Raw genomic sequence first — 22,620 nt, forward strand, 5'->3', positions numbered from 1 at the left:
CTGGCCCTTTCTATTTTGAGACAGGGTCTTGCTAAGTTGCTCGAACAGCTTTTGACCTCACTGTGCTGCCCAGGCTGGCCTGAGTCTCTTGCTCAGCCTGGAGTAGCTGGGAATCACAGTACCACCACACCTGACTCTTGTTTCTTGTGTGCAGTTCTTTGAGTACCACGCTCACTCTGTAGCCCAGGTTGGCCTAGAACTCACAGAGATCTGCCTGGCTCTGCCTCCTAAGTGCTGGGGTTAAAGGCGTGTGTCAACATCGTTTGGCTTAAACATTTTTTTTTTTTTTTTAAATAAAGTACCCTAGTCATGATGTTTTATGACACAGCATTAGAGAAATAACCAAGATACTTGGTTATTTCTGGCTCAGGCAATTCAAAAGACGAATCAGAAATGTATAAAAAAAACCTTGATTTATTCTGAAAGACTACTTAAGAGAAAAGCGTTTCTGTCAGAAAACACAAAGTACCATTTCTTAGGCCAGCCGTGTCCTTTTAGATTTCAAGGACACAAACACGCCAAAGGAATGGCGCCGAGCCCTCTCATTACTGGGAACCATGGTGCCTGCCCGTGAGTGTGTCTGTCACTCGGTGCTCTCAGCCTTGTGTCGAGGTGGTTCAGATCTTCCTGGGGTGTCTGGGGGTGTCCAGGAATCCCCAGTCTCTCGCTCCACTCACAGAAAGTGAGGCCTCGGTTCTCTTGCGCCTTCTCTTTTGAGGTAGCTGGTCCTGCCAGAGAGGGAAGAAGAAAGCTGTGGACAACAGAAGACGACTCCGAAGGCCTGTTCTCACCATCACAGACTTACTTCCAAGGCTGGCTAGGAGCCATGGAGGACCCAGTGGAGCCTGAGGCAGGGTCTCTCCAGGTGCAATTTCAAGGACACAGACAGAACCAACTACAGGATAACAAAGCAGGCCTCTGGCTCTGTAGCGGGCTCTAAAGACTCAGAGCTGAGTTTCCTGCCTTACAGAAATGACAGCAGACAACCAGATGCACAGCAACACTGAGGAAACCCAGCCCAGGGTGGCCTGAGGTGGAATCTGTACGGCAGCTGCTGTGAGGGGCCGATGGAGTGGAAGCCCAGGATAGAGTGTGGAGAGGTGTCCTCCCTCAGGAGTCAATGTGGCGTTCTGTAGAAGAATGTAGACACAGTAGCAGTTGGAGTGCGGGCATACTGGATGGAGGGCCACACTCTTAGACTCACCAAATGTCAGGCAGGGGACAGGACCCAGCACTGAGCCAGGAGAGGGCCTGGGAGGAGTAGGCACCCTTCACATGGAGGAGGTGGGGCTAGAATCCCAGCACCTGCAGGTGTTGGATGGTACTTTGTTTGTGTTCTGATACATAAAGCTTGCATGGAGATCAGAGTGCGGAGCTAAGCCACTCGTTAACCATAGAGATCAGGCAGTGGTGGCTCACACCTCTAATCCCAGCACTAGGGAGGAAGAAGCAGGAAGATCAAGAGTTTGAGGCCAGCCTGGCTGCATGAGATGGAACCAGTCTAAAGGAGAAACAGAGCCAGCAGGTGGTGGCACTCGCCTTTAGTCCCGGCACAATCGGAAGGAGGAGGAACGTAAGGTGGGTGGAGACAGGCTCTCAGCTCATTTAGTTTGAGGGTTCGTGGAGACAGGATGCCCTTTCCATCTGAGGGTTCGCAGAGGTAAGGTTTCAGGGGGGCGCTGCTCTGCATCTCTGATCTTTCAGCTTCCCTCTCAATCTCTGACCTGGGTTTTTATTGTTAAGACTAATTAGGGTCACACTTCAAGCCGGGAAGCAGGTCTGAGAAACAGAGCATGAAGTACACGTGTAGCTCCTGTGAAGTTCAGGCCTGTGGAGCCAGGGCGTGGAAAGAGCTGTTCGCAAAGGGGAAGGCAGGAAGAGCAGCAGCCCAGACACACGTTCAGGACAAATTGCTGCACACACATGCACATGGAGGAGATAGGGCAGGCCCAGCAGCGACACCTCTGAAGACCCAGAAGGAAGGAAGAAGAGCTGGATCAAAGCACGGCAGGAGGCAGGGCTGCACCACAGTGCATGTGAGGGGCTGGGAGCTCCCCATGCCAGGTGACACAGACTGAAGGAGTGAGCAGGAGCATGGCCTCCCTTCCTGCTATGGGCCCTCCTGCATTTCTTCAAGCTAGGATTCTGCTTCCTCATGTGGAGGTCAGAATCGGTCCCAAGGGGGCTGCACACAGCAGAAAACAAGACAAGAGAAGGAAGGAATACCACGGATGACAGAGAGGGCTTTCCAACAGAGAACAAACTGAAGGAATCCACAGCCACTGCACTGTCAACACAGGGAGGCAGGGTGGCTGAGAAGTGGGGGATGATTCGGGTCTTAGACAGGAGAGTTCTCAGAGGCCACTGAGTCCTGATGAGATCACATGGCCAGCAGAGACCACCCACTCAAGAATCTTGAACCTTGTGTAGACACAGGGCTTGGCAGGCAAGGTGGAAGACAGGAAGTATAAGTATTTTGAGGGCCTGGCGGAGAACCACTCAGCAGCTTCCTTCAGGGTCCATGTGTGGTTGAGAGATGCAGGACAAGTAGTCAGAAGTAGAGGTATTTGAATCTGGAGGGGAGAGGCTGGGAGACAGGAGTTATGGGAGAGAAGTGCTGGGAAAGGCAGCAGCCAGCTGTCAATGGCTGGATGGAGTCAGGGCCTGTAGCCCCAGCAAGGGCCAGAGCGAGCTAGACTATGAGACCAGGTGGGGAGAAGTGATGAGGGTCAAGAGAAGGACACAGGAGCCCAGCACCCCAGTCCTCCTGGAGGATAGACAGCCTGAAGCAGAGGATGTGAGAGGAGAGGCCATATGCACCACCAACTCAGCCACACCACCCTCCTATCTAGCAGAAGAGGACCCATGTCTGACAGAATTTTTGGGGAATGCTGACCTCCAGGCCTGACAGCCACTGTCCTCAACTCTCAGCAGCTATTATGACTCATGTTGAGCTAAGCCTATTCACATTCAGTCATGGGGAGGTTTGCAAGCCCCTATCCCTCCCCAGGATCCACCAGAAGTTAATAGATTCTGAGGAGACTTTCCTTGGTGGCATGGCTGCCTAGGAAATTGCCATGTTCCTATCAGTAATCCCAATTCATGGAACTAGATGTGGGTGGAACCATTTCTTTGGTTTGTTGCTGGCGCCCCATGTGGAATAAGTAGATGAGATTATTCATGTCTTCCAGGCAAAGTTAATTCCAGAGAAACTAGCTGTTTCCAGTACCTTCAGAAGTCCTGAGTCTTGTAGACAGAACAGTCACTGCCCATATCCCACTCCATTCTCTGGAAGAAGTAGACCATGGCGCTCTCCAGCAACAAGCCACTCAGCACGGCCAGCAGGGACAGCCTGCGGCTGGTGTTCAGAGTAACTAGAAAGCAAAGACAGCAAGTTGTCCTAGGGATTCCCAGGACACGACAGCAGGGCCTGTGCGCTGCATGGAGCTGAGAACTGGAAACTGGGGCATGAAGCTCATCTGAGGACACCCACCCTGCTCTACATGTCCCCTCTCCTCCTAACACAAGCATCAAGCTCTTCTCAAGCAAAGAGGCGGAAGCCCATGAAATGAAGAATAAGAACCAGGTGTGGTGGTTCCTGCCTATAATCCCAGCCCTCAGAAGGTTCATATAGATGGAGTGCAATGAGTTTAAGGGCAGCCTGGTCTGCAGGGGGAGACTGTCTCAAAACCACCACCACCATCCAACCAGAAGGTTTAGAGACTAACAGGAAGGAAGTTGCACTTGCAGCATCATGGTTCAGAAGAGCAGCATTGTGACAAGAAGTCCAGACAGCAGCCTCACTCACAACAGTGCTTTTCACAGTGCCTAAAAAGTGAAGGCTCATCTGTCTTCATATGGGAGGCAGGCACCTGGCATTTTCTCTTGGCCAGATAACTGTTCAGTTTTGTAACTTTGGACAAGCCTTTATAGCCCTTAAAGCCATTCTTAAAGTGGAGGTAACAAAAGGCTGCTACCTAGCCCACAGGGGAGATGGTGTGGATGAATGTGCACTCAAGACATGCAATACCATATGGCTGAACTGAATGCTCCTAAGTGTCTGCTGTGTGGAGGACTCTATTGACACACTCAGGCTCAACAAGGGTCTGTGGAAAGCTCAGGTTCAGCAAATCTGATGCCACAGGGCCAAGACTTTAACCTTCCATAAAGGCTAGAAGCTGACACGTCAGATAAAAAGGGACACACTCACCTCTGATTGCCTGGAAATTCGATGTCAGGACAAACACTTTAATGAGCCTGAGGCACAAAGGTGTGTAGTCATGTTCCCAGATGACGGCTGGGATCAGCAGGAGCTTCCCATAGCTGGACAGCAGCAGTGCTTTCAGTAGTAAAATGAAGTTGGGCTTTTTTTTTGCTGTCATGGGTTGCTCTACCCACAGAAAAGCAAAAATGCCAGCAAAAAAGGCAGCTTGTTCTAAGGAGCAAATGAGAGAAATACAGATGTCTCACCCAAATCTAACCCCTGGAAAACAAAGAAATCTTAATTCCAATCCCAACACAGATGTCATAAGAAACACCTTAATAGTACAGTTTTCTTACACACACACACACACACACACACACACACACACAGAGGCTTTGTGTTAAATCCTGCTGGCATGACTTAAGAAATACATTTCAATAGGTTTTAGAGTTTTCCTTTTTCTTTTTGGGCTGGGAGTGAGGGCTGATGCCCTGCTACGGTGCCCAGGTTGGTCTCAAACTTCTGGCCTTACTGCATCTCAAAGTTCTGGGATCAGCTGGTTGTTGTTGTTGGTGGTGCACACTAATCCCAACACTTGGGAAGCAGATGCAGGCAGATCTCTATGAGTTCGAGGCCAGCCTGGTCTACAGATAGAGTTTCAGGACATCAAGTACTATACAGATAAACCCTCTCAAACAAAACAAAACAAAGGTTCTGGGATCCTATCTGGGACTATAGATGTGAGTCACCACCCTGAGAAAGCTTTGCTTTAAAGCCTGAAATTGTTATGTTTAGCTCTTGAGTTGGGTGAAATTCCTCATTTTTTTTAAGATTTTATTTTACTTTTAATTATCTGTGCCTGTCTGTTTGGGTATATACACATGAGTGCCAGTGTCTGTGGAGCCAGAAGAGGGCATCTGATTCCCTGAAGCTGGAGTTACAAGAAGCTGTGAGACACCCAGTGTGGGTGCTGTGAATCAAACTCTGGTCCTCTGCCAGATCTTTACATGCTCTTAACCACTAAGCTATCTCTCCAATTCCCTTGAGTATATTTCCATTACTGTCTATAAGATGTAAATGGTAATAAATCCTGTGCATTTCAAGTTTTAGTTAGAGAATAAAGAAACATTCTACATTTAAGCTTTTTAAAGTTGCAACAGAGTCCAAATTATATCTTATTTATGGACTAAATGTGTATTATGGTTATTAAAATTGTCATAAACCTAAGTAAACAAATCACAACCATCCTTAATTTTAAGCTCCCCAAAGGAGAGAAGATCAGTATTTTGTGGTTGTTTTTATTTTTTCATTGATGCCTTTCCAGTGTCTACTATATGAATACAGAGTAGTTCTTAAGTCAGCCAGCAATGCTGGACAGTGAATGAGTAATCCCAGTTTAACTGATGGGACATGCTCAGGTTGGTCTGCATGTCCATCTGTATGAAACCCTTCATTGATTACTCAGACAAATGTCTACTGAGCAGTCATGATAGGCCAAACACTCACTGGGTTTAATCTAAGTGGGTGAAGGCAAATCAGTAAGAAGTTGATAATAATCACAGCACTTGTATTAGGTGAGATGGTGTGTACCTTGAGAGAGGCATAGCAAAGCAGGGCAGGAAACAGGGCTGTCAGGGAGAAGGTAGAGGTGTTATAAGGATAAGTGTCACCAAGATGAGACTGAAGCCAAGACTCCAGCAACATGGGGAAGTCAGACATGGGGACATCAAAGACAAGCACTGGAGAAAAGGGATAAGCCAGGTCAAAGGCCATCAGCTGGAGGCTCACTGAACGTGTCTAAAGCAGCTGGGTTAGAGTAGGCTTGAGTGGCGGCAGAAGGTGCAGTGAGATCCACAAGGAGCAAGGGGCTTATCCCACTGCAAAGACGGTCAGTGTACAGAAAACTACAGAAAGCTGGAAAGAGCTATATGCAGACCCATACACAGACACTGGGCTCATCAGAAAGGGAACATTTTGTATGAGGAAGAGACCTCGGGTACAGCATCAGATCTGAGCCATGGTATTCTAGCCAGATATGGAGGCAATGGGAAGCAGGTACAGAACTGTTCTGAAGGTAGAATGAATGAGGCCTCCAATGACTGAACTGAAGTCTCCAAAGAAAGGTTTCAGGCAGGACCCCAAGGCTTTGATCTTGGCAATCTGCAGTGAGAGGCTGTGGGCAGAGACAGAGTAAGACCAGGCTTAGAGATGAGAACTCACTAGCTGTTCCTTCTACCTAGCTGGTAAGAAGCAGGTAGACACAGGATCCAGAGGTCAAGAGAAAGGTCTAGGTCAGACATGGGTACCAGGGAGTTCTGAGCAGATCCATGAGATGCAAGGGAGGGTAGGGATGATGGCAGACAGGACAAAAGAGGGCAAATGGTCCAGAAAATGATGTGGAAGGCATTATACTCAGAGAATTTCTGAAACAGTAACTCATGATTAGCTGAAGGGCTATTTTTAATTTATTTTTGAGATGGAATCTCATTGTTTTGCCAAGATTGGCCTCAAAGCTTCTGTTCCAGCAACCCTCTGCCTTAGGCTTCAGAGTAGCTGGGAGTACAAATGTATGCCACAGTCTGGCTTAAGTCAAAGGCCTTTGAGGCCAGAGAAGGATGGAAACTGAAAATAAATTGTCACAGAATTAACTCAGTGTAATTTGGGCCCTAGAGACAAAGCCATGGATTTCAATTTCAATGAAAGGCACTTTCCACACAGAGGTAAGTTTGGGGAATAGTCCAATTCCTTGGATGCAGTCCTCTAAACAGTAAACTCACTGTTGGACATTTGCACGAAGCAGTTAGCCCAATGGACTGGGAAATATCAGGTACTTATTAATGTGTTTTCAGTGAGAGAACGGATGCACTCTTCAAGGTGGACAATAAGAACTTAAAAATGGTTTAAAGTATTCTACAAAATGTCCTAGTCTGATAACTATACTATTATTATTTCTCTACCAAATATTTAAGACAATGCAAGCACACATATTTAAGCAGGCAGTACAGACAAGCTCCCCAGGCAGGTTAATGTCGGGGCTGAAGATGCAGTCTCCAGTCCTGTGTTGGCTGCTTTAGCTTTAATGAGCAGTGTGTACATCGGAGCCTGCTTACCAAAAGATGCAATGACAACCATCCTGTAGAAGTCCCACTCCTTGGCATACCGGATCAGGTCATCGGGGGCTGTGCTCTGGCTCGAGTCCTGCAGCTGCCACCACCTCAGGTATGCTTCACAAAGCAAACAAAACATGCAGAGTTTCCCATGGATCTGACAGTCAAAGACAGTGTCCTCGGGTCAGGTCAAACATGTGGCTGACTGCACACCAACAGGCACACTACAGCTAAGTAGCTGTAGGCTTTATTCTGTTTTTTTTTTTTGTTGTTGTTTTTTTGAAAAGGTCAGATAGCCCTCCCGCCTCAGCCTTTCAAGTACGAAGACTATAAATGTGCAGCACATTCTACTCAGTAATTGTACCGAGAATGCCCCAGGTGGATTTGCCAATGTTAGTAACTGGTTAATTGAATTAGTTATGTAAGTCTGGAGTTCTTAACTAGCAGTGTCTATTGGAACCTCATGGAGAATTCCAAACTTGGACTATCAGAGGACCCAGTCTGGAGTCAGCTTTTTAGGAGTAAAACCTGGATAGGTGTATTTTGCAGAATTCCTGGAGAGACCCTAATGTGCATCCCTACAGGAATCATTGCTTTTAACAGTTCAGCTCTAATCCATACATAGTCAAATACAACATTTATGTGACTAACATAGGTGGATGAGTCAGAAGAGAATGAATTTAATCTAAAGATTTTTTGTTTGTTTTCTAAGATAGGCTTCTCTGCATAGTCCTGGCTGTCTTGAAACTCTGTAAACAAGGCTGGCCTCAAATCTACCTGCCTCTGTCTTGAGTGTTGGAATTAAAGGTATATACCACCAAGCCCAGCTAATTTAAAGATTTCAGAACACCACATAAACTATTAGTCTGAATAGGAATAAAAAAAAAAGCCTTTGGGTTGAATGAGTATTATGTCAATGAAAGAGAAAAAAACCATATGGTAGAAATAAGTTGGAAGCTCTTAAGATCCAAAAGTTTTACCAAAATAGAAAACACTAAGTGGTAAGAGTTGGCCTTTCCCCAATCTATTTTTCCTGCAAAATGAGCTTTCTCCAGTAATTTATGGTGGGTATGAGAAAGCATGTGTGTGAACCTGACCTGACCCGACCCAGTCTTCAGTTCTGAGGTTCCTCAGCTGGCATATATGTCCTTTGGTTGCACTCTGGAAACATCTGGGGAGAGGTATATGCCATCCACAAAGATGCTAACTGAGCTGGCCTGGGGGAGGTCTCCTGCACCCCATCCAGGAAATTTTCAGTGTGTAAGCAAGCTTTAAAATTGACACTCTGGTCACTTAAAAGGCCTTGATTGGGCTAGAGAGATAGCTCCGTGGTTAGAGCACTGGCTGCTCTTGCAGAGGTCCTGTGTTCAATTCCCAGCAGCCACATGGTGGCTTACAACTATCTATAGTGGGGTCTGTTGCCCTCTTCTGGCATAAAGGCATACATGCAGATAGAGCACTCATATACATAAACATAAATAAATAAATCTTTTTTAAAGGCCTTGATTATTTGAGGGGCAGACTACTGTACTGTCTACTTCTGCCCAAACTAAGTGGGTGCCAGATTAAGCAATTAAGAACATATAACCAGTTAAATTTGAATTTTAGATTCACAACAAATAATCTGTCTTTAGTATATGCCATACAATAATTGGGACAGACTGAATGCTAAGTTTTCACCATTTATCCAAGTTTCACATTTAACTGGATGTCTTGCATTTTACCTGTCAACTCAACCCAAACTATTAAGCCATTTACAGTTCAGTAAGCCAAGTGCACATCTTGAAAAATCCAACCTTAAATGTCAGTACCTTTCTGACTTGTTATTCATTCCCTGCATTCTTTTGTTTGTTTTCTGAGATAGAGTTTCTCTATGTAGCCCTAGCTATTCTGGAACTTGCTCTGTAAACCAGGCTGGCCTCGAACTCATAGATCTGCCTGCCTCTACCTCCCTGCTGTGATTAAAGTTGTGGGCCACCACCACCTGGCTCCTGCATTCTCTTAATAGCAGAGTGTAAAACATATTAAATTGTGCTTTTAAAAACAGTTATCTTTTAATGTTTGCTTCCTAAATTTAGGTGTAATTGTCTTCTACTGTGCCCTAGATTTTGGTTGCTACATTCACTAGATTAAAAAAACACTTAAGGCATTAATAAGGTACACTTCCAAGTCTGTCTTAGGGGTGTTTGCAAACAGGACTAACCTAGGAGGGAAGATTGAATGTGGGCAGTACTGTTACACTGGCTGGGCCCCTGGCCCAGAAATGGGGAAGACAGCCAGCCAGCTAAGCCTGGGCAGGCCCTTTCTGTTTCCTGGTCTACTAAGCCCACCCTTTCACTGACATGCCTTCTCCATCACAAAGGACTCAACTGGTGAGCCCACCTGAAGATGCTGCTTCTCAAGTATCAGGTCACAGCAGTGAGGTAAGGAACTACACACCCAGATATAGTTAGTTTTATTCTGCTCAAAGTCAACATTTTAAGAGGCAATCTACAAGAGACAATCCAGACTAGTTGTCTGCATCTTGCTGTGACACCTTCTGGAACACAGTCACTAAGCACTTTTAAATTTCTATTTATTCCTTCTAGAAAACCTCCAGACATGATGAGTGAAGAAAAAAAAATCCCCCAGTTAGAATTATTACACATCCTTTAATTCTGCTTGAACGGTTATTATTTCTTTTTCTTTCTTTTCTTTCTTTTTTTCTTTCTCTTCTTTCCTTTCTTTCTCTCCTTCCTTCCTTCCTTCCTTCCTTCCTTTCTGTTTTGTTTTTTTTCCGAGACAGGGTTTCTCTGTAGCTTGGAGGCTGTCCTGGAATTCGCTTTGTAGTCCAGGCTGGCCACAAACTCACAGAGATCGGCCTGCCTCTGCCTCCCGAGTGCTGGGATTACAGGCGTGCGCAGCCACCTTAAGTGCAAAAGCATCAAATAATATTAAAAAATTTTAAACCCAAGGTTGGAGAGAGAGGGCTTGGCAGTTAAGAGGGTGCATTGTTTTTGCACAGGACAGGAGTTGTGTTTCCAGCAGGCACAAGACTAACTACCTGTAACTCCAGCTTCCACAGACACCTGTATCAAGTGCACATATCTTTCCTCCTTCGACATATATACAGAATTTTTAACAAATTTAAACTACCACAACTTACATTTATTTTAGTGTTGAAAAGAATATGCCTATAGGCCTGAGCTTTGCATAAAATGGCATTAATTAAGATAATAACAGGATCATACTCAATATATTTGTCTACCGGTTTCTGGCAAGATTTCTGGAAAAAAAAAGCAACAAAGTAATATTAGAGCAAACAAATTAATACATTCTGAAATTTTAAAGGACTTAAAAATTGGAGTCTGTTTTAGACTTTCCCAGTGACAAGATGTATAAGCATCTATTTAAAATCCTCGGATTAAAAATGTTCACCCATGTAAGAAGTGGCTTTATGATGACTAAATATTAGCTTCTAGCTAATATTTGAATTTATATTCAGGAATCCCAAAAGAAAGCCAGGTGTGGTAACACATAACTGCAACCCCAGCATTTAAGACACAGAGGCTTGAGGATCCTGAGTTTGAGGTTAGCCAGCATGCACTGAATAGGGAAATCCTGCCTCAAAAAACAAAACAAAACAGAAAAAAAACCAGAAAAGAATTTGATTTAAAGACCCATGACAGGCACAAAAGTATTTCAGAAGATCTATTTTCAATTCCACTTTTGGTTTGTACAATTTTTTGGGGTGGGGTGGGGTTGGGTTTTGAGGCAGTTTCTTTGTGTAGTTTTGGTGCCTGTCCTGGATCAGGCTGGCCTCGAACTCATAGAGATCCACCTGCCTCCACCTTCTGAGTGCTGGGTAGGATTAAAGGCGTGAGCCACCACTGCCTGGCCTGGTTCGTATGATTTTTTAAAAGCAAATCTCTAACACACTTTGGTTGTGGTAGAGATGGTGACTCAGGATTTGGTGGAAGGTGTTCAATGAAGTCCCTATTTTCTAGCTTCTGAGAGCTACAGCTAGATAAAGATCAGGGTACAATGTCAGCGATCCTAAGCCTGGGCTTGTCTCCAATGAGATCAAGAACCACAGAGACAGTGGAGAGTGCTGAGCTGTGTGCCTGAACCTGGGTTGTGCACCCTGGGTCTATGCCACTCAAATCAAGACTCCCTCAGCTTCCAAGATGGACACTCTGAAAGGCTGACAGGATAGAACAGAAACTGAAATAACAGGCACACAAACATATCAGGACCACCTTTTAGTTACATCAAAACCTACAAGAAAAGCCAAGTGCATTGGAGAATTGTAACCCTGTACGTCATCATAATAAAACAGCTTCATTTTCACCTAGAAGAGACTCTCCACTTTGTTCACGCCATTGTAAGAAATAACATGCTTTTCCAGCTAGTTCCAGAAGTTGTGCTGTTCCCTCAAATATCAATCTGTCCGTCAAAATGGAGGCACAGACATTCACATTTTTACAGATTACCCGAGCAAAGACTGAGTTAAAGATTAACCACAAGGGGCTGCAGAGATGACTCAGAGGACTGCTCTTCCAGAGGTCCTGAGTTCAATTCCCAGCACCCACATGGTGGCTCACAACCATCTGTAATGAGATCTGACAACCTCTTCAGTGTACATAATAAATAAATAAATCTTAAAAAAAAAAAGATTAACCACAAGATCAGGACAATGGCTCTTTCCCAGATTTCCCTTCCTTTGCCACTGATGTAGAGCCTGCCTTCTCCCCTCATTCATGAGGTTCAAGCCTAGAGATGCAACATTATTGTTAAAAACACAACAAAACTGTTAAGTTGGTAAGTCCCTTTCTCTGTCTTTCATCAGGAAACAAGAGTCCTATTCCTTCAGTATCATGTTAGTCAGTCAGATGCCTGTGCAGTGAATGTTACTAGATCACAAGAGCTCTCCTTCCTCAGAGCTTCATGGGCTCCAAGAAGTTAATTACCTGGAGCCACTAGTCTCTAACCTCGGGGTTAGAAAGGTATGAAAGCATGCCACCATGCCATCTGAAGACTATTACCATGAGATGATGCCAATGACCTGAACCGAAGAGGCGACTTCTAGTACCATGCTGTATGCTGCCTATCCTCTTTCCCAACAGACAGGGAGCTCACTTAAGCCAGCTGACTTTATCCATCAGTGGGACCTGCTTGTCATTCTATCAGCACCCCACTCTACTCTTTCCTTACCTTCACTTTGAACATAAGAGGGAAACAACACACACATGCACACGAGCAGCAGAACAACTAACTGGAACTTTACTACTTTTAGTTAAAAAAAAAAAAAAAGAAAAGAAAATTAAGGCAGGGTCTCTGAGCCAGGCTGGCCTCAAAATCATTGTGTAGGGGACTAGAGAAATGGCCCAGTGGTTAAGAACACTTGCTGTTCTTGCAGGGACCATGGGTTCAGCTCCCAGCACACACACACATCTGCTCATAGCTTTGAACTTCTGGTCCTCCCCAATTTCGGGGATTACAGGTGCGTACCACCATGCCTCTTGGATTTATGTAGTGCTGGAGATGGAATCTAAGGTTTCATGCATGTCAAGCAAGCACTCTAGCAATTGAGCAACATCCCTGCCCATAGTGAATGTTTTCTATTTTGGCTAAATTATTCCATTTCGTACATTTACTATTTAATTGACAAGTACCCTGAAACGACAGATTTTTCTTCGAAGAGATGTCTTCTGCACCAGACCTGAAACATTGCTTCCATCTCCTCAGGCTCAACATGAGAATGACACACTCTCTGCTACAATGCCTACTTCCCTAGTGAATCACATCTCTCTCCACTCATTCACTCGTTTGAGACAGGGTCTCTCTAGGTAACCAAGGCTGGCGTCGAATTGGTAATCCACCTCGTGCCTGGCATGCTAGTGGACTGCTGGAGTCACAGAAATGCGCCAGCACTCCTGGGTGTCGTAAGTCTTAGAAAATCAGTGGCCTCGCTAAAGTCCTCGTGAACTCCTTGCTTTCTCTTTCCCACCATCATAAGAACCACTCCTCCCCGACGTGCTCAGGGACCCCCGCCTCGCCCCCAACCCTGGGGCGTTCTGTTCGGGTCCGCCTTCCTAGCCCCGCCCCGCCCCTGGCGCGCTCACGCAGATGGTTATCTTGAGTACGCCGTGGCTGTAGTCCCGGTACAGCTCCCGGGCCTCCCTGTTGCACTCGATACAACGGTACAGGCAAGGGGAGGCAGCCGTCGCCGCGCCCTCGGTGCCCTTCCCGGACAGCGACCCCCTACGCCCGCCTGTCCCCATGGCCACTCTAGGGCCACTACTTCCGGCCTCTGGCGGAAGTCGCGTGCACTAGACCTGAAAAGGTGCGCCAAGGGGCTTACTGGGACTTGTAGTCCGGATGCTGGATGCGAGCTGGAGGCTAAGAGGACGCGGACTACGACTCCCGGGGGGTACTGCGGCCACGCGCCGCGCCCACCTGCCCGCGGCGGGCAGAGCATAGCCGCGCCTGCGCCGTGCAGGAAGATGGCACCTGCCGGCCGCGGCTGCGGCTGCTGGGGCAGCTCGGGCGCCGGGGTGGTGCTGTCGCTGCTGCTGCTGCTGGGGGCGCTGGCTTGCGCGCGGGCCACTGAGTACTACTCTCCGCTGTCCTTGCTGAAACAGGAGCTTCAGCACCGGCAGCATCAGGAAGCCCCGGCGGGCGGCGGCTGCCCGCAGTCGGGGGACTGGGCGGACCAGTACCCGGAGTGCGGTGAGTGGGCCGGGCTGCCCTCTCCATGCGGCCGCCCCTGCACAGCGTGGAGGCACCTGGGTGGTGGAGAGAGCGGGGATGGGCTCAGGCGGGCGGTAGGGACGTGGACTCGCCTGGAGTGTGCCTGCTGGCGTGGGCCAGGAAGTCCGACTTCCTTTCTGCCTGCCCGGGTGGGTGTCTTGGGCTCACTCCTCACCCCAGGAATCCAACCCTGAGAGATGCAAGCCAGTTGGATCTGCGGGGTGACATCAGCACCGACCGGTGCCCCGCAGATGTTTTCCCAAGGGTAGAGCCTTAGGCCTGGATCCCGCGTGCTTTCTAGTCGCTCAGGCTCATTCATTGAAAGCAGATGCTGCAGACCTGTAGAGTAAGTGATGGAAGACAACTCTGGGCAAAATACACATACTCTTTTTCCGTCCTCAGTTGTACAGTGGGCATTTTTTACCCACCATCTCTTCCCCTCTGTGGGTTATGCTACGACTTGCCTTGGCCTGGGTCTTCCAGACTTACTAACAGCTGGCTCTTAAGACACCCCACTGACAGCACCTTATGCCTGCCTGGACACTGCCTAATTTCCTAGCTGAGATAAAATCCCAAGATGAGCCCAATCTGATTTTCTTTGAGCACCATCTGGCGTCTTGGATAAAGTCTCAGTTACTGAGAGTGACTTTTGTAACTTATTTTGTGGTCAGCCTTGGCTGCCGACAGCATGGCTAATGTGGACTTAGTGAGTCGAATGGCCATTGTTAATGTCACCTCCTGAATCCCTGAATCTCAGCAAGGGAGTTGCCTCTCTGTGAATTAAAATTGTCTGTAAATAGGAGACTCTTTATTTGAATGTGGGGTTTTATTTTCCTCATTTAGCTTTGTTAATTTGGCGGATTAATTTACCATAAAAGCAGTAGCCACCCTGTTGGATGGCAGCTCTTTATCTCAGAAAACTGAGGCACGATGAAAATGCTAACTCCCAAGGTCTCTGCTAGAAGGGCAAAGGACACTGCTTCAGGCATTTTTTTGTTTGTTTATTTTTTTAGTTTTTGAGGAAGGGTCTCTGTAGCCCAGGCTGGCTTTGAACTTACATTTACCATGATTCTCTGCTTTATCCCCACAAGTGCTGGGATTACAAGTGTGAGCTACCATGCTCGATTTTGTAGACAGGTTTTATCTTAACTGCCAAGTGGTTGTAAGAAATGCCTCTTAATCTGTTTTTCCAAGCCCTGTACAATTATACGGAAATTGGACCCTGTGAAGCCTTCCTCAGGCACCTGCCCTGGACAAATTCAGAACAGGCAATTAAAGCATGACATAGCCTGCTCCAGTACCACCAGTGCAATGGTCTACTCTTGATGATGCCCAAAACTGATCAGGTCTCCCAAATCATACAGGTCTGACCTCACCATGAGGGCACCTTTGATCTTACCATAGTCACTTACTTACCTGCCACATCAAACCAGACTCTAGACTTGGGGCAAAGAGCAAGAGTCGCTCTCAGGTGCAGGTTGCTGACATGATGCCTGCTTGGTTTTCAATCTGCAGCCTGTCTCATACTTGTCCCCTTACTACAGAGCCCCCAGTGGTGGGAGGTGCACATGGCTCCAGTGAGAGCCCATTAGCCTGGAGCCTGGTTCCAGGGAATCCCTGAAGCCTGAAACCCACAAGCACACTTATCTGTCTCTGTCCTGGGTTTACATGTTTCCCAGCCTGTAGTGATATTTTGGCCTCCGGTACATTTTTATGTTTCTTACTGAAAACAATTCATAATGTTATGATCCTAGTTTCCCATGAAAAAATATTAAAAAAAAAAAGATTTACTTCTATTTATGTCTTTGTTGTGGGGTGGGGGGGGGGGGAGGGGGGGGGGGGTGGTAGGTATGGGTGGGTGTTCACAGAGGCCAGAAGAGGGTAGCAGATCACCTGAAGCTGGAGTTACAGGTTGTTGTGAGTGCTGGGAACCAAATATGGATCTTCTTAACCACTGAGCCATCTTCAGCCCTGAGAAAATAATCTTATTTTTTCAAAAGAGAGGAAACAATCTGGTATATTATTTGTTTTTGCTTTTTTTCCCCCCTGCTTTATTTTGTTTGATATTGGCATACACTAATTTAAGCTGGCCTGGCCTGGAACTCAACTTGTAGCTCAGACTGTCCTTGAGTTTCTGACAGTCCTCCTGCCTCAGCCTCCTGAGTGCTGAGAATAAAAGCATGAGCCATCAAACCTGAAAATTTTATTCTTAAAATAAAAGTTAAAAAAATTCTTATTCCTGTGGCCCTATTTTTAATTTATAATTGTGGGAGAAAATACTGAACAAAGCCTTTTCCCAATTCTCTTCCCTGTTCTTGACTGGAACCTGGCTACATTTCCACCTGACTCCTTTGTTTTGTGGATTTAGTAAGTTAGAGTCTGTATCAATTAAAACTTGCCCACGGAATAAAGAATACAGGTTCCCTGCTTTTCTACAAACCTTTACTGTGTGTCATTCAAATGGCACATTGGTTAGTGCTAATGACCTCTGAGTTCTTTACAGACATTCGAAGCTACATTTTAGTAATCCAACACATGCATTTCCAGTAATTCCCAAAATGACTTTTGGTTTCTCTTTCTTTGCAGTTATAGGAGCAATGAGCTAAGGGAGGCTTTTGGCTTTTCCTTTTCCTTTTTCTTTGGAGATAGCATGCCATATCTCCCAAGCTGGTTTCCAGCTCTCTGTATAGCAGCATGTGGCTTTGAACCCCTCATCCTTCTGCCTTTGCTTCCCAAATGCTAGGATTATAGGTACATGCCACCACACCTGGTGGTTTTTAATTTTATTTTTTTATTTAATGGTGGGGCTTTTTCCTGGCAAGCACTTTACCAACTGAGCCACATTTTAGCCCGTATGTAACATTTTTAAGTGACAGACTTGGTTGGTTTTTTTTTTTTTTTTAAGATTTATTTATTTATTATGTATACAGTGTTCTGTCTACATGGATGCCTGCAGGCTAGAAGAGGGTGCCAGATCTCATTACAGATGGCTGTGAGCCACCATGTGGTTGCCGGGAATTGAACTCAGGACCCCTGGAAGACTGGAAGAACATTCAGTGTTCTTAACCTCTGAGCCATCTCTCCAGCCGCCAGACTTGGTTGTTTTTAAGTGACAGTCCTATGCTTGATGTCTTCATGGTAGATTTCCAAGGGGTACCTCCATCTTGTTGGTGACTTTTGCATAAGCCCTGTTGAATACTGCACTCTGAATGATAGCTTATAGCTTTGAGCGTGTTAAGTTTGTTGGGATAAATAATTACAGAACTGAGCCAGTGAGATAGCCCACTGGGTAAAGGTACTTGCCACCAAGCAGGACTTGAGTTCAGTCTCAGGAACCACACAATAGGAGAGAGCTGACACCTGTAGTTGACCTCTGACTTCCACATGTACACATAGTGCACACTTCCGAATATTGGCACATATAATAAATGAGTGTTTTGAAAAATTTCAGCCTTAGCTGGGTGGTGATGGCACATGCCTTTAATCATAGCACTTGAGAGAGGCAGAGGCAAGTGAATCTTTGTGAGTTCGAAGCTAGCTTGGCTTATAGAGTGAGTTCCAGGACAGCCAAGGCTACACAGAGAAACCCTGTCTCAAAAAAACTGAAAAAAAAAAATTTTTTTTTTTTCAGTTTTAGAATTGAGGCTATTTTCCCATAATTTTTTGTGCCCATCTATCTAAGTTGAAGGGCTGCTTGCCAGGAGAGTAAGAAGTAGCCATGGGCCCAGCTCTGTAGTTCTGACAGACTCAGCAAGGCCTAACTTGCCAATGTCGTGTGTCTTTCTTGGGTGGGACACTTTACAGGAACTTGATCTTGCTCACTATGCCTAGGTGTGGCTAGAATCAATGGAAGGAAGCATGGAAAGAGAACAGCTTCCTTTTTTTGTTCTTAGAGGAAGTTGAGAACCAAGTTTTGTGCTGTGTGAACAGCTGTACAAGCCCTATTGCTGGTGTCCTGGGTGGGACTGGGGGTGCTTTCTCAGAACTGAATGTTAGTGTATGGTTGCACCTGGTTTTGGGACATGTCATCGTAATAGACCTGTGTGGTAGCCCACAGAGGCTCCCTAGTATGCCTTACTCAAGGTCAGAAAGTCTGAGCTTGCTTTGTCCAGAAGGGCTGCATAATGGAATGATTTGGTCAAGGGCGTGGTTACCAGGTGTCTTGAAGGGTCTACACTTGATACTTTATACCTCATCCTTCAAAGGGGGAGATCTTTTGCTCCTCCCCTTGCTGATGTATAAAAAGCCCATCATGATTAAAGTCGAGGCAGCTGGGTATTGACCCAGGGCCCTCCTGAAGCTATCTTGTGTCTCTTTCTTATCGGCTCCGCCTATATTTCTATCTAATACTTCCTCATTCCTCTTTCTTCCCTCCAAGAACCCTTTGACAGGCCGGAGCTGGTCTTCTACAGACCTGCATCTGTTGGCAAGGGTAAGGTGTTTTCCTTACTACGTGTATAGGGACTGGCCACAGTAGTATTGCCCTGGGAACAGCATCCTTCAGAAAGTCCTTTGATTTAACTAGAAATGGCATTGATTACTTTGAGATGATTGGACCCTGTGAGAGTAGCTATGGTCTTTGCAGACACATTTGCCTTTCCGATGTGTCTTTTATACATTGTTACTTTTTTTTTTTTTTTTTTTTTTTTGAGAGAGGGTCTCACTGTGTAAACCAGGCTGGTCTGGAATATAGAGATCCACCTGCTTCTTCCTCCCAAATACTGAGATTATAGGCATGCATCCATGCCCTGCTATAAAATATATTTCCTTTTAGGAAGTCCGGGAACCACCAGACATGTGGATGAGGGCTGATTTCACATCTATGTGAGCAAAGGACATAGCCTGCTAAACCTGCGGATATTAAGACAAGTACAGGCACTTTAGAGGGCTAACCTGGGTGAATCTCCCTTGTAATAGTCTACTGTGCCAGGTTCACCTTTGAGAGACAGGACATTCTTACTAAAACTTGACATATGCAAAAAATGCACCTGATACTGTGGAAACCGTGGTTTTAACAGTGGACCTCTTTGTGTGATCAAAGAGGACCCCAGTCAGTATGCTGTAATAGTTGAAGCTTTGACATGTGATAAGGCATCACATTTCGATGACGTCTTACATGGCCTCTGAATCAGGACCAGCATGGAGCAGTGGACTTAGATTGGCTGACACATGCTCAAGTTCTTTCCTGGACCCCAGACCCTCTGTAGGCCTTTCTGGGCCCATCTTCTGCTCAGGACCTCCTGCACATATAAAGGCTGCTTGGCCCCTTGCCACTATTGGTAGGCTGACCAAGGGGCTCTACTCCCTGGGTGAATCCATCTGTCACTGCCTGGAGCTGATCCACAATTCTAGTCCAATTGATGTCTGACAGTGACTGGAATTATGGGAAAGTTGTTGACTTTTTGAAATGCATGTGGTTGGGCTGGAGAGATGGCTCAGCAAGCAGTTAAGAGAACTTGCTGTTAGAAGACTCAGCTTCATTTCCCAGCACCCATGTTGGGTGGCTCACAACTGCCTGAGACTCCAACTCTATGTGATTTGACACTCTTTTCTGCCCTTCATAGGCCTGGAACATAGATCATTCTGCTTCTGCCTCCTGAGTACTGGGGTTAAAGAAGTATACCCCTATACCTGGCAAAATTAAATCTTTTTTTTAAAAAAAAGTTCACATGGCCAGGTGTGGCAGAACAAGTCTTAATTCCAATACTTGGGAGCCAGAGGCAGGGAGATTCTGAGTTCCAGACCACCCAGGGCTACATAGACACTATCTCAAAAGTAAAGAAAACAAAAATGCACAGCCAGGCCTGTGTCTGTCTGTCCTCTGCCACCTGTCCTGCTCTTGAATTGCACCCCCCCCATTTGCTTCTTTGTTCTGAGCAGCTGACTCTTCTCTTCAGGCTCCTGCTCTCTTTACATGTGATGCCCTTTATATGTCATGCAGTTGGTTTTGACTTGGTCAGGTCACATTCAAGCTTTCTTAAAAATGCTGTCCCTTCGGAGAGGCTGAGTGGGTCCTCTTTCTAATATACCCTCATCTAATCATGTGATTGCTTTGTCACTGGCAGTAGAAAGTCTCTACACTGGCTTTGAGGTGGCTTTGTTTTGTGATCTTAAATACACTCATCTGGGAGTAGAGGCTCTCAGAGTTATAATCTCACTTGGGAGGCCGAGGCAGGACGATTTGCAGTTCCAAAACAGCCTTTGCTTTATAGTAAGGTGCAGGCCAGCCTGGGCTATATCAGACTGTGTCTCAAAAAAACCCAAAACCCAAAACCAAACCAAGCAAATAACAAAACCCTAAAAACCCCAAGCACCCCCTCCTCCAGTCATGAACATTGAAGTTTACTTCCCATGCATGCCCTGATTGTGCTGCATGTTTCATGTACCTAAGAGGAATGAGGATGGGGAGAAATAAGATTTGTGAAGCATATGGAAGCGAAAACATACTATTTTGGCCTCAAAGGAAATGAGGAAAATAGATGTTAATGAGGGGTGGGTTTCTATTGATTCCCCCAGAGTCCAAGGGGGCTTTGCTATGTCTGGTGTTGGATATTAAGGAAAAAAAAATCTATGTACTCTGTGTTCTTAATCTCTGTTAACTTTATTCCTCTAAGACAAAATTATATCAATTCAACTATAACTCCAACAGGCATTCAAGGCAGGAATAACTCTAGATATAACAAGCTCTATATTCATCTACTTTATTTTCTCTGGGATGAAATCCTGTTTCTATAACTGCAATTCTGTCCAGCTCCCCAGCTCATAGTCCTGCTAATGACTAACTCCTATGCTTTCAGCCTCAGCCTCATCTTCATCCTCTGTATCCTCTTTCTCCATCTCTGCTGCTCTCTACTCCTGGTACTCAGAAAACTCTACCCGAGATCTGCTTACCTGCTAGGGAACCTCTGTCGTTCTCTCTTCTCTCACCCATGCTGTTCTGTCCCTGTCCACAGAAAATGCCTGCCTTTTCTTTCCCTCGACACCTTGTTCCCTGCCTCCTCAGGAAAGTTGTCTTACCTTTCACCTTGATATGTAAAAACCTCTTTTGTTCTCAGAGTGTTCTGGAGAACCACTAAGCCTCCTCACGGCGAGGGGATGGTCTGAGCTTCATTAGCACAGGAAACAAAGCTAGGCGTCTCCCGCCAGCAGGTCTCCTAAACTCAGCAGAGCAGCTAGTAATTTAGTAGGTTCAGCAGATCTGGGAAGCTAACTGTTTCCGAATTGGTCTGGGCACGTACAGATTTCATAGCAGGACAGCTGGAATATTTTTGTTTGTTTTTTTGTTTTTTGAGACAGGGTTTCTCTGTGTAGCTTTGCGCCTTTCTTGGAACTCGCTTTGGAGACCAGGCTGGCCTCGAACTCACAGAGATCTGCCTGGCTCTGCCTCCAGTGTGCTGGGATTAAAGGCTTGCGCCACCACCGCCCAGCGACAGCTGGAATATTAAAGGCTGGGTAACACCAAATATATATAATAAATGGCTTTGCCTTTTGACAGGCCCTTGGCCAACGTTCAGCTTTAATACACAGCTGAATCTAATATATTCTTGCAGCCCTTGAGAGGTTTCAATCCATGTATATAGATCCAGATGCAGAACTTTGAGCCCTTATATGGTGCCATAAGTAGAAAATTCTATATTGTAAAGCTTTGTTTCATATTCAGAGTCATTGAAAACTGCACAAAGTGACCTTTGGGCTACATGTGCATGGTGTGTGTGAAACTTGGATTTTTTTTTTTTTCTTAAGATGTGGGCCCTATCCCCTAGATAGCTCATATTTATCAAATACAGAATTTTTTAAATCCCCAGTCACTGGACAGTGATGGCGCATACCTTTAATCCCAGCACTTGAGAGGCAGAGGCAGGTGGATCTCTGAGTTTGAGGCCAGCCTGGTCTACAGAGCAAGTTCCAGGACAGCCAGGGCTACAGAGAGAGACCCTGTCTCGAAAGAGACAACAAAATCCCCAGTCTGGCTGGAATGCTGGCTTAGCAGCACTCGTTGCTCTTGCAGAGGACCAGGTTCAACTCTTAGCATCCTTATCCTGACTCACAACCACTTCAGTTCCAAGGGAGTCAATGTCCTCATCTGATTTCTGAGGACAGGCACACATATGGTGCACATACACAAATCGAGGCAAAACATGCATACACATAAATCTTTTTAAATTTAAAAAAAAAAATCCTCAACCCCAAACTCTTCCAGTACAAGCATTTCACATAAGAGATGTACAGCTCAGTGGGTAAAGGCAGTTTCCACAAAGTCTGATGGCCTGAGTTAGAATCTTGGAACCCACATGCTGGAGAGAGTAGATTTTTTGATGTCCACATGTGGCGTGTTCACCCATATGTATACACCAATAAATGTAATAATTTTAAAATAACACTCAACCTGTGCTAAGTAATGACTGTTTTCTGTAAGCTGGGCTGTGATCTTAGCAGCTATTGGTTGTGGCCCTTCCCATCCTAAAGAATGGGGCACAGAAGTAAGGTAACTGAGGGTCATGCCCAGCATCAGACACCATCAAGGTACCTGAGCTCTGAGCCAGCATGACATTGCCTCCAAAGCAGTCAGATTAAAGT

At 45.9% G+C, this 22,620-nt stretch overlaps 2 protein-coding genes across 10 annotated transcripts in view; one reads left to right on the plus strand and one right to left on the minus strand.

Annotated features, from left to right (window-relative positions):
- Window positions 1-394: 394 nt before the first annotated feature.
- On the minus strand, window positions 395-13,586 carry Arv1 (ARV1 homolog, fatty acid homeostasis modulator). Of its 3 annotated transcripts, XM_036188420.1 has the most exons (6): window positions 13,416-13,586; window positions 10,457-10,576; window positions 7,315-7,468; window positions 4,211-4,435; window positions 3,230-3,374; window positions 667-728 (listed from the first exon to the last, which is right to left on the minus strand). In XM_036188420.1, exons 1-5 carry the CDS (start codon window positions 13,572-13,574, stop codon window positions 3,232-3,234), a joined length of 801 nt encoding a protein of 266 aa, XP_036044313.1. In that variant the 5' UTR covers window positions 13,575-13,586; the 3' UTR covers window positions 667-728; window positions 3,230-3,231. The 3 variants fall into 3 exon arrangements, with proteins under 3 accessions (XP_036044311.1, XP_036044314.1, XP_036044313.1); XM_036188418.1 differs by lacking the exon at window positions 3,230-3,374 and having other exon boundaries at window positions 395-728; XM_036188421.1 differs by lacking the exons at window positions 3,230-3,374; window positions 4,211-4,435 and having other exon boundaries at window positions 395-728.
- Window positions 13,587-13,763: 177 nt separating this feature from the next.
- The window catches only part of Ttc13 (tetratricopeptide repeat domain 13), a 57,008-nt gene continuing 48,151 nt past the window's right edge, over window positions 13,764-22,620 (plus strand). For all 7 annotated transcript variants that reach the window (XM_036186968.1, XM_036186969.1, XM_036186970.1 and 4 more), the window contains exon 1: window positions 13,764-14,022. In XM_036186968.1, the coding sequence (XP_036042861.1) occupies window positions 13,797-14,022 (226 nt within the window). In that variant the 5' untranslated portion in view covers window positions 13,764-13,796. The remainder of the gene's footprint in view (window positions 14,023-22,620) is intronic.

This window comes from Onychomys torridus, chromosome 5, assembly GCF_903995425.1.
Source record: "Onychomys torridus chromosome 5, mOncTor1.1, whole genome shotgun sequence".
Taxonomy (NCBI): domain Eukaryota; kingdom Metazoa; phylum Chordata; class Mammalia; order Rodentia; family Cricetidae; genus Onychomys; species Onychomys torridus.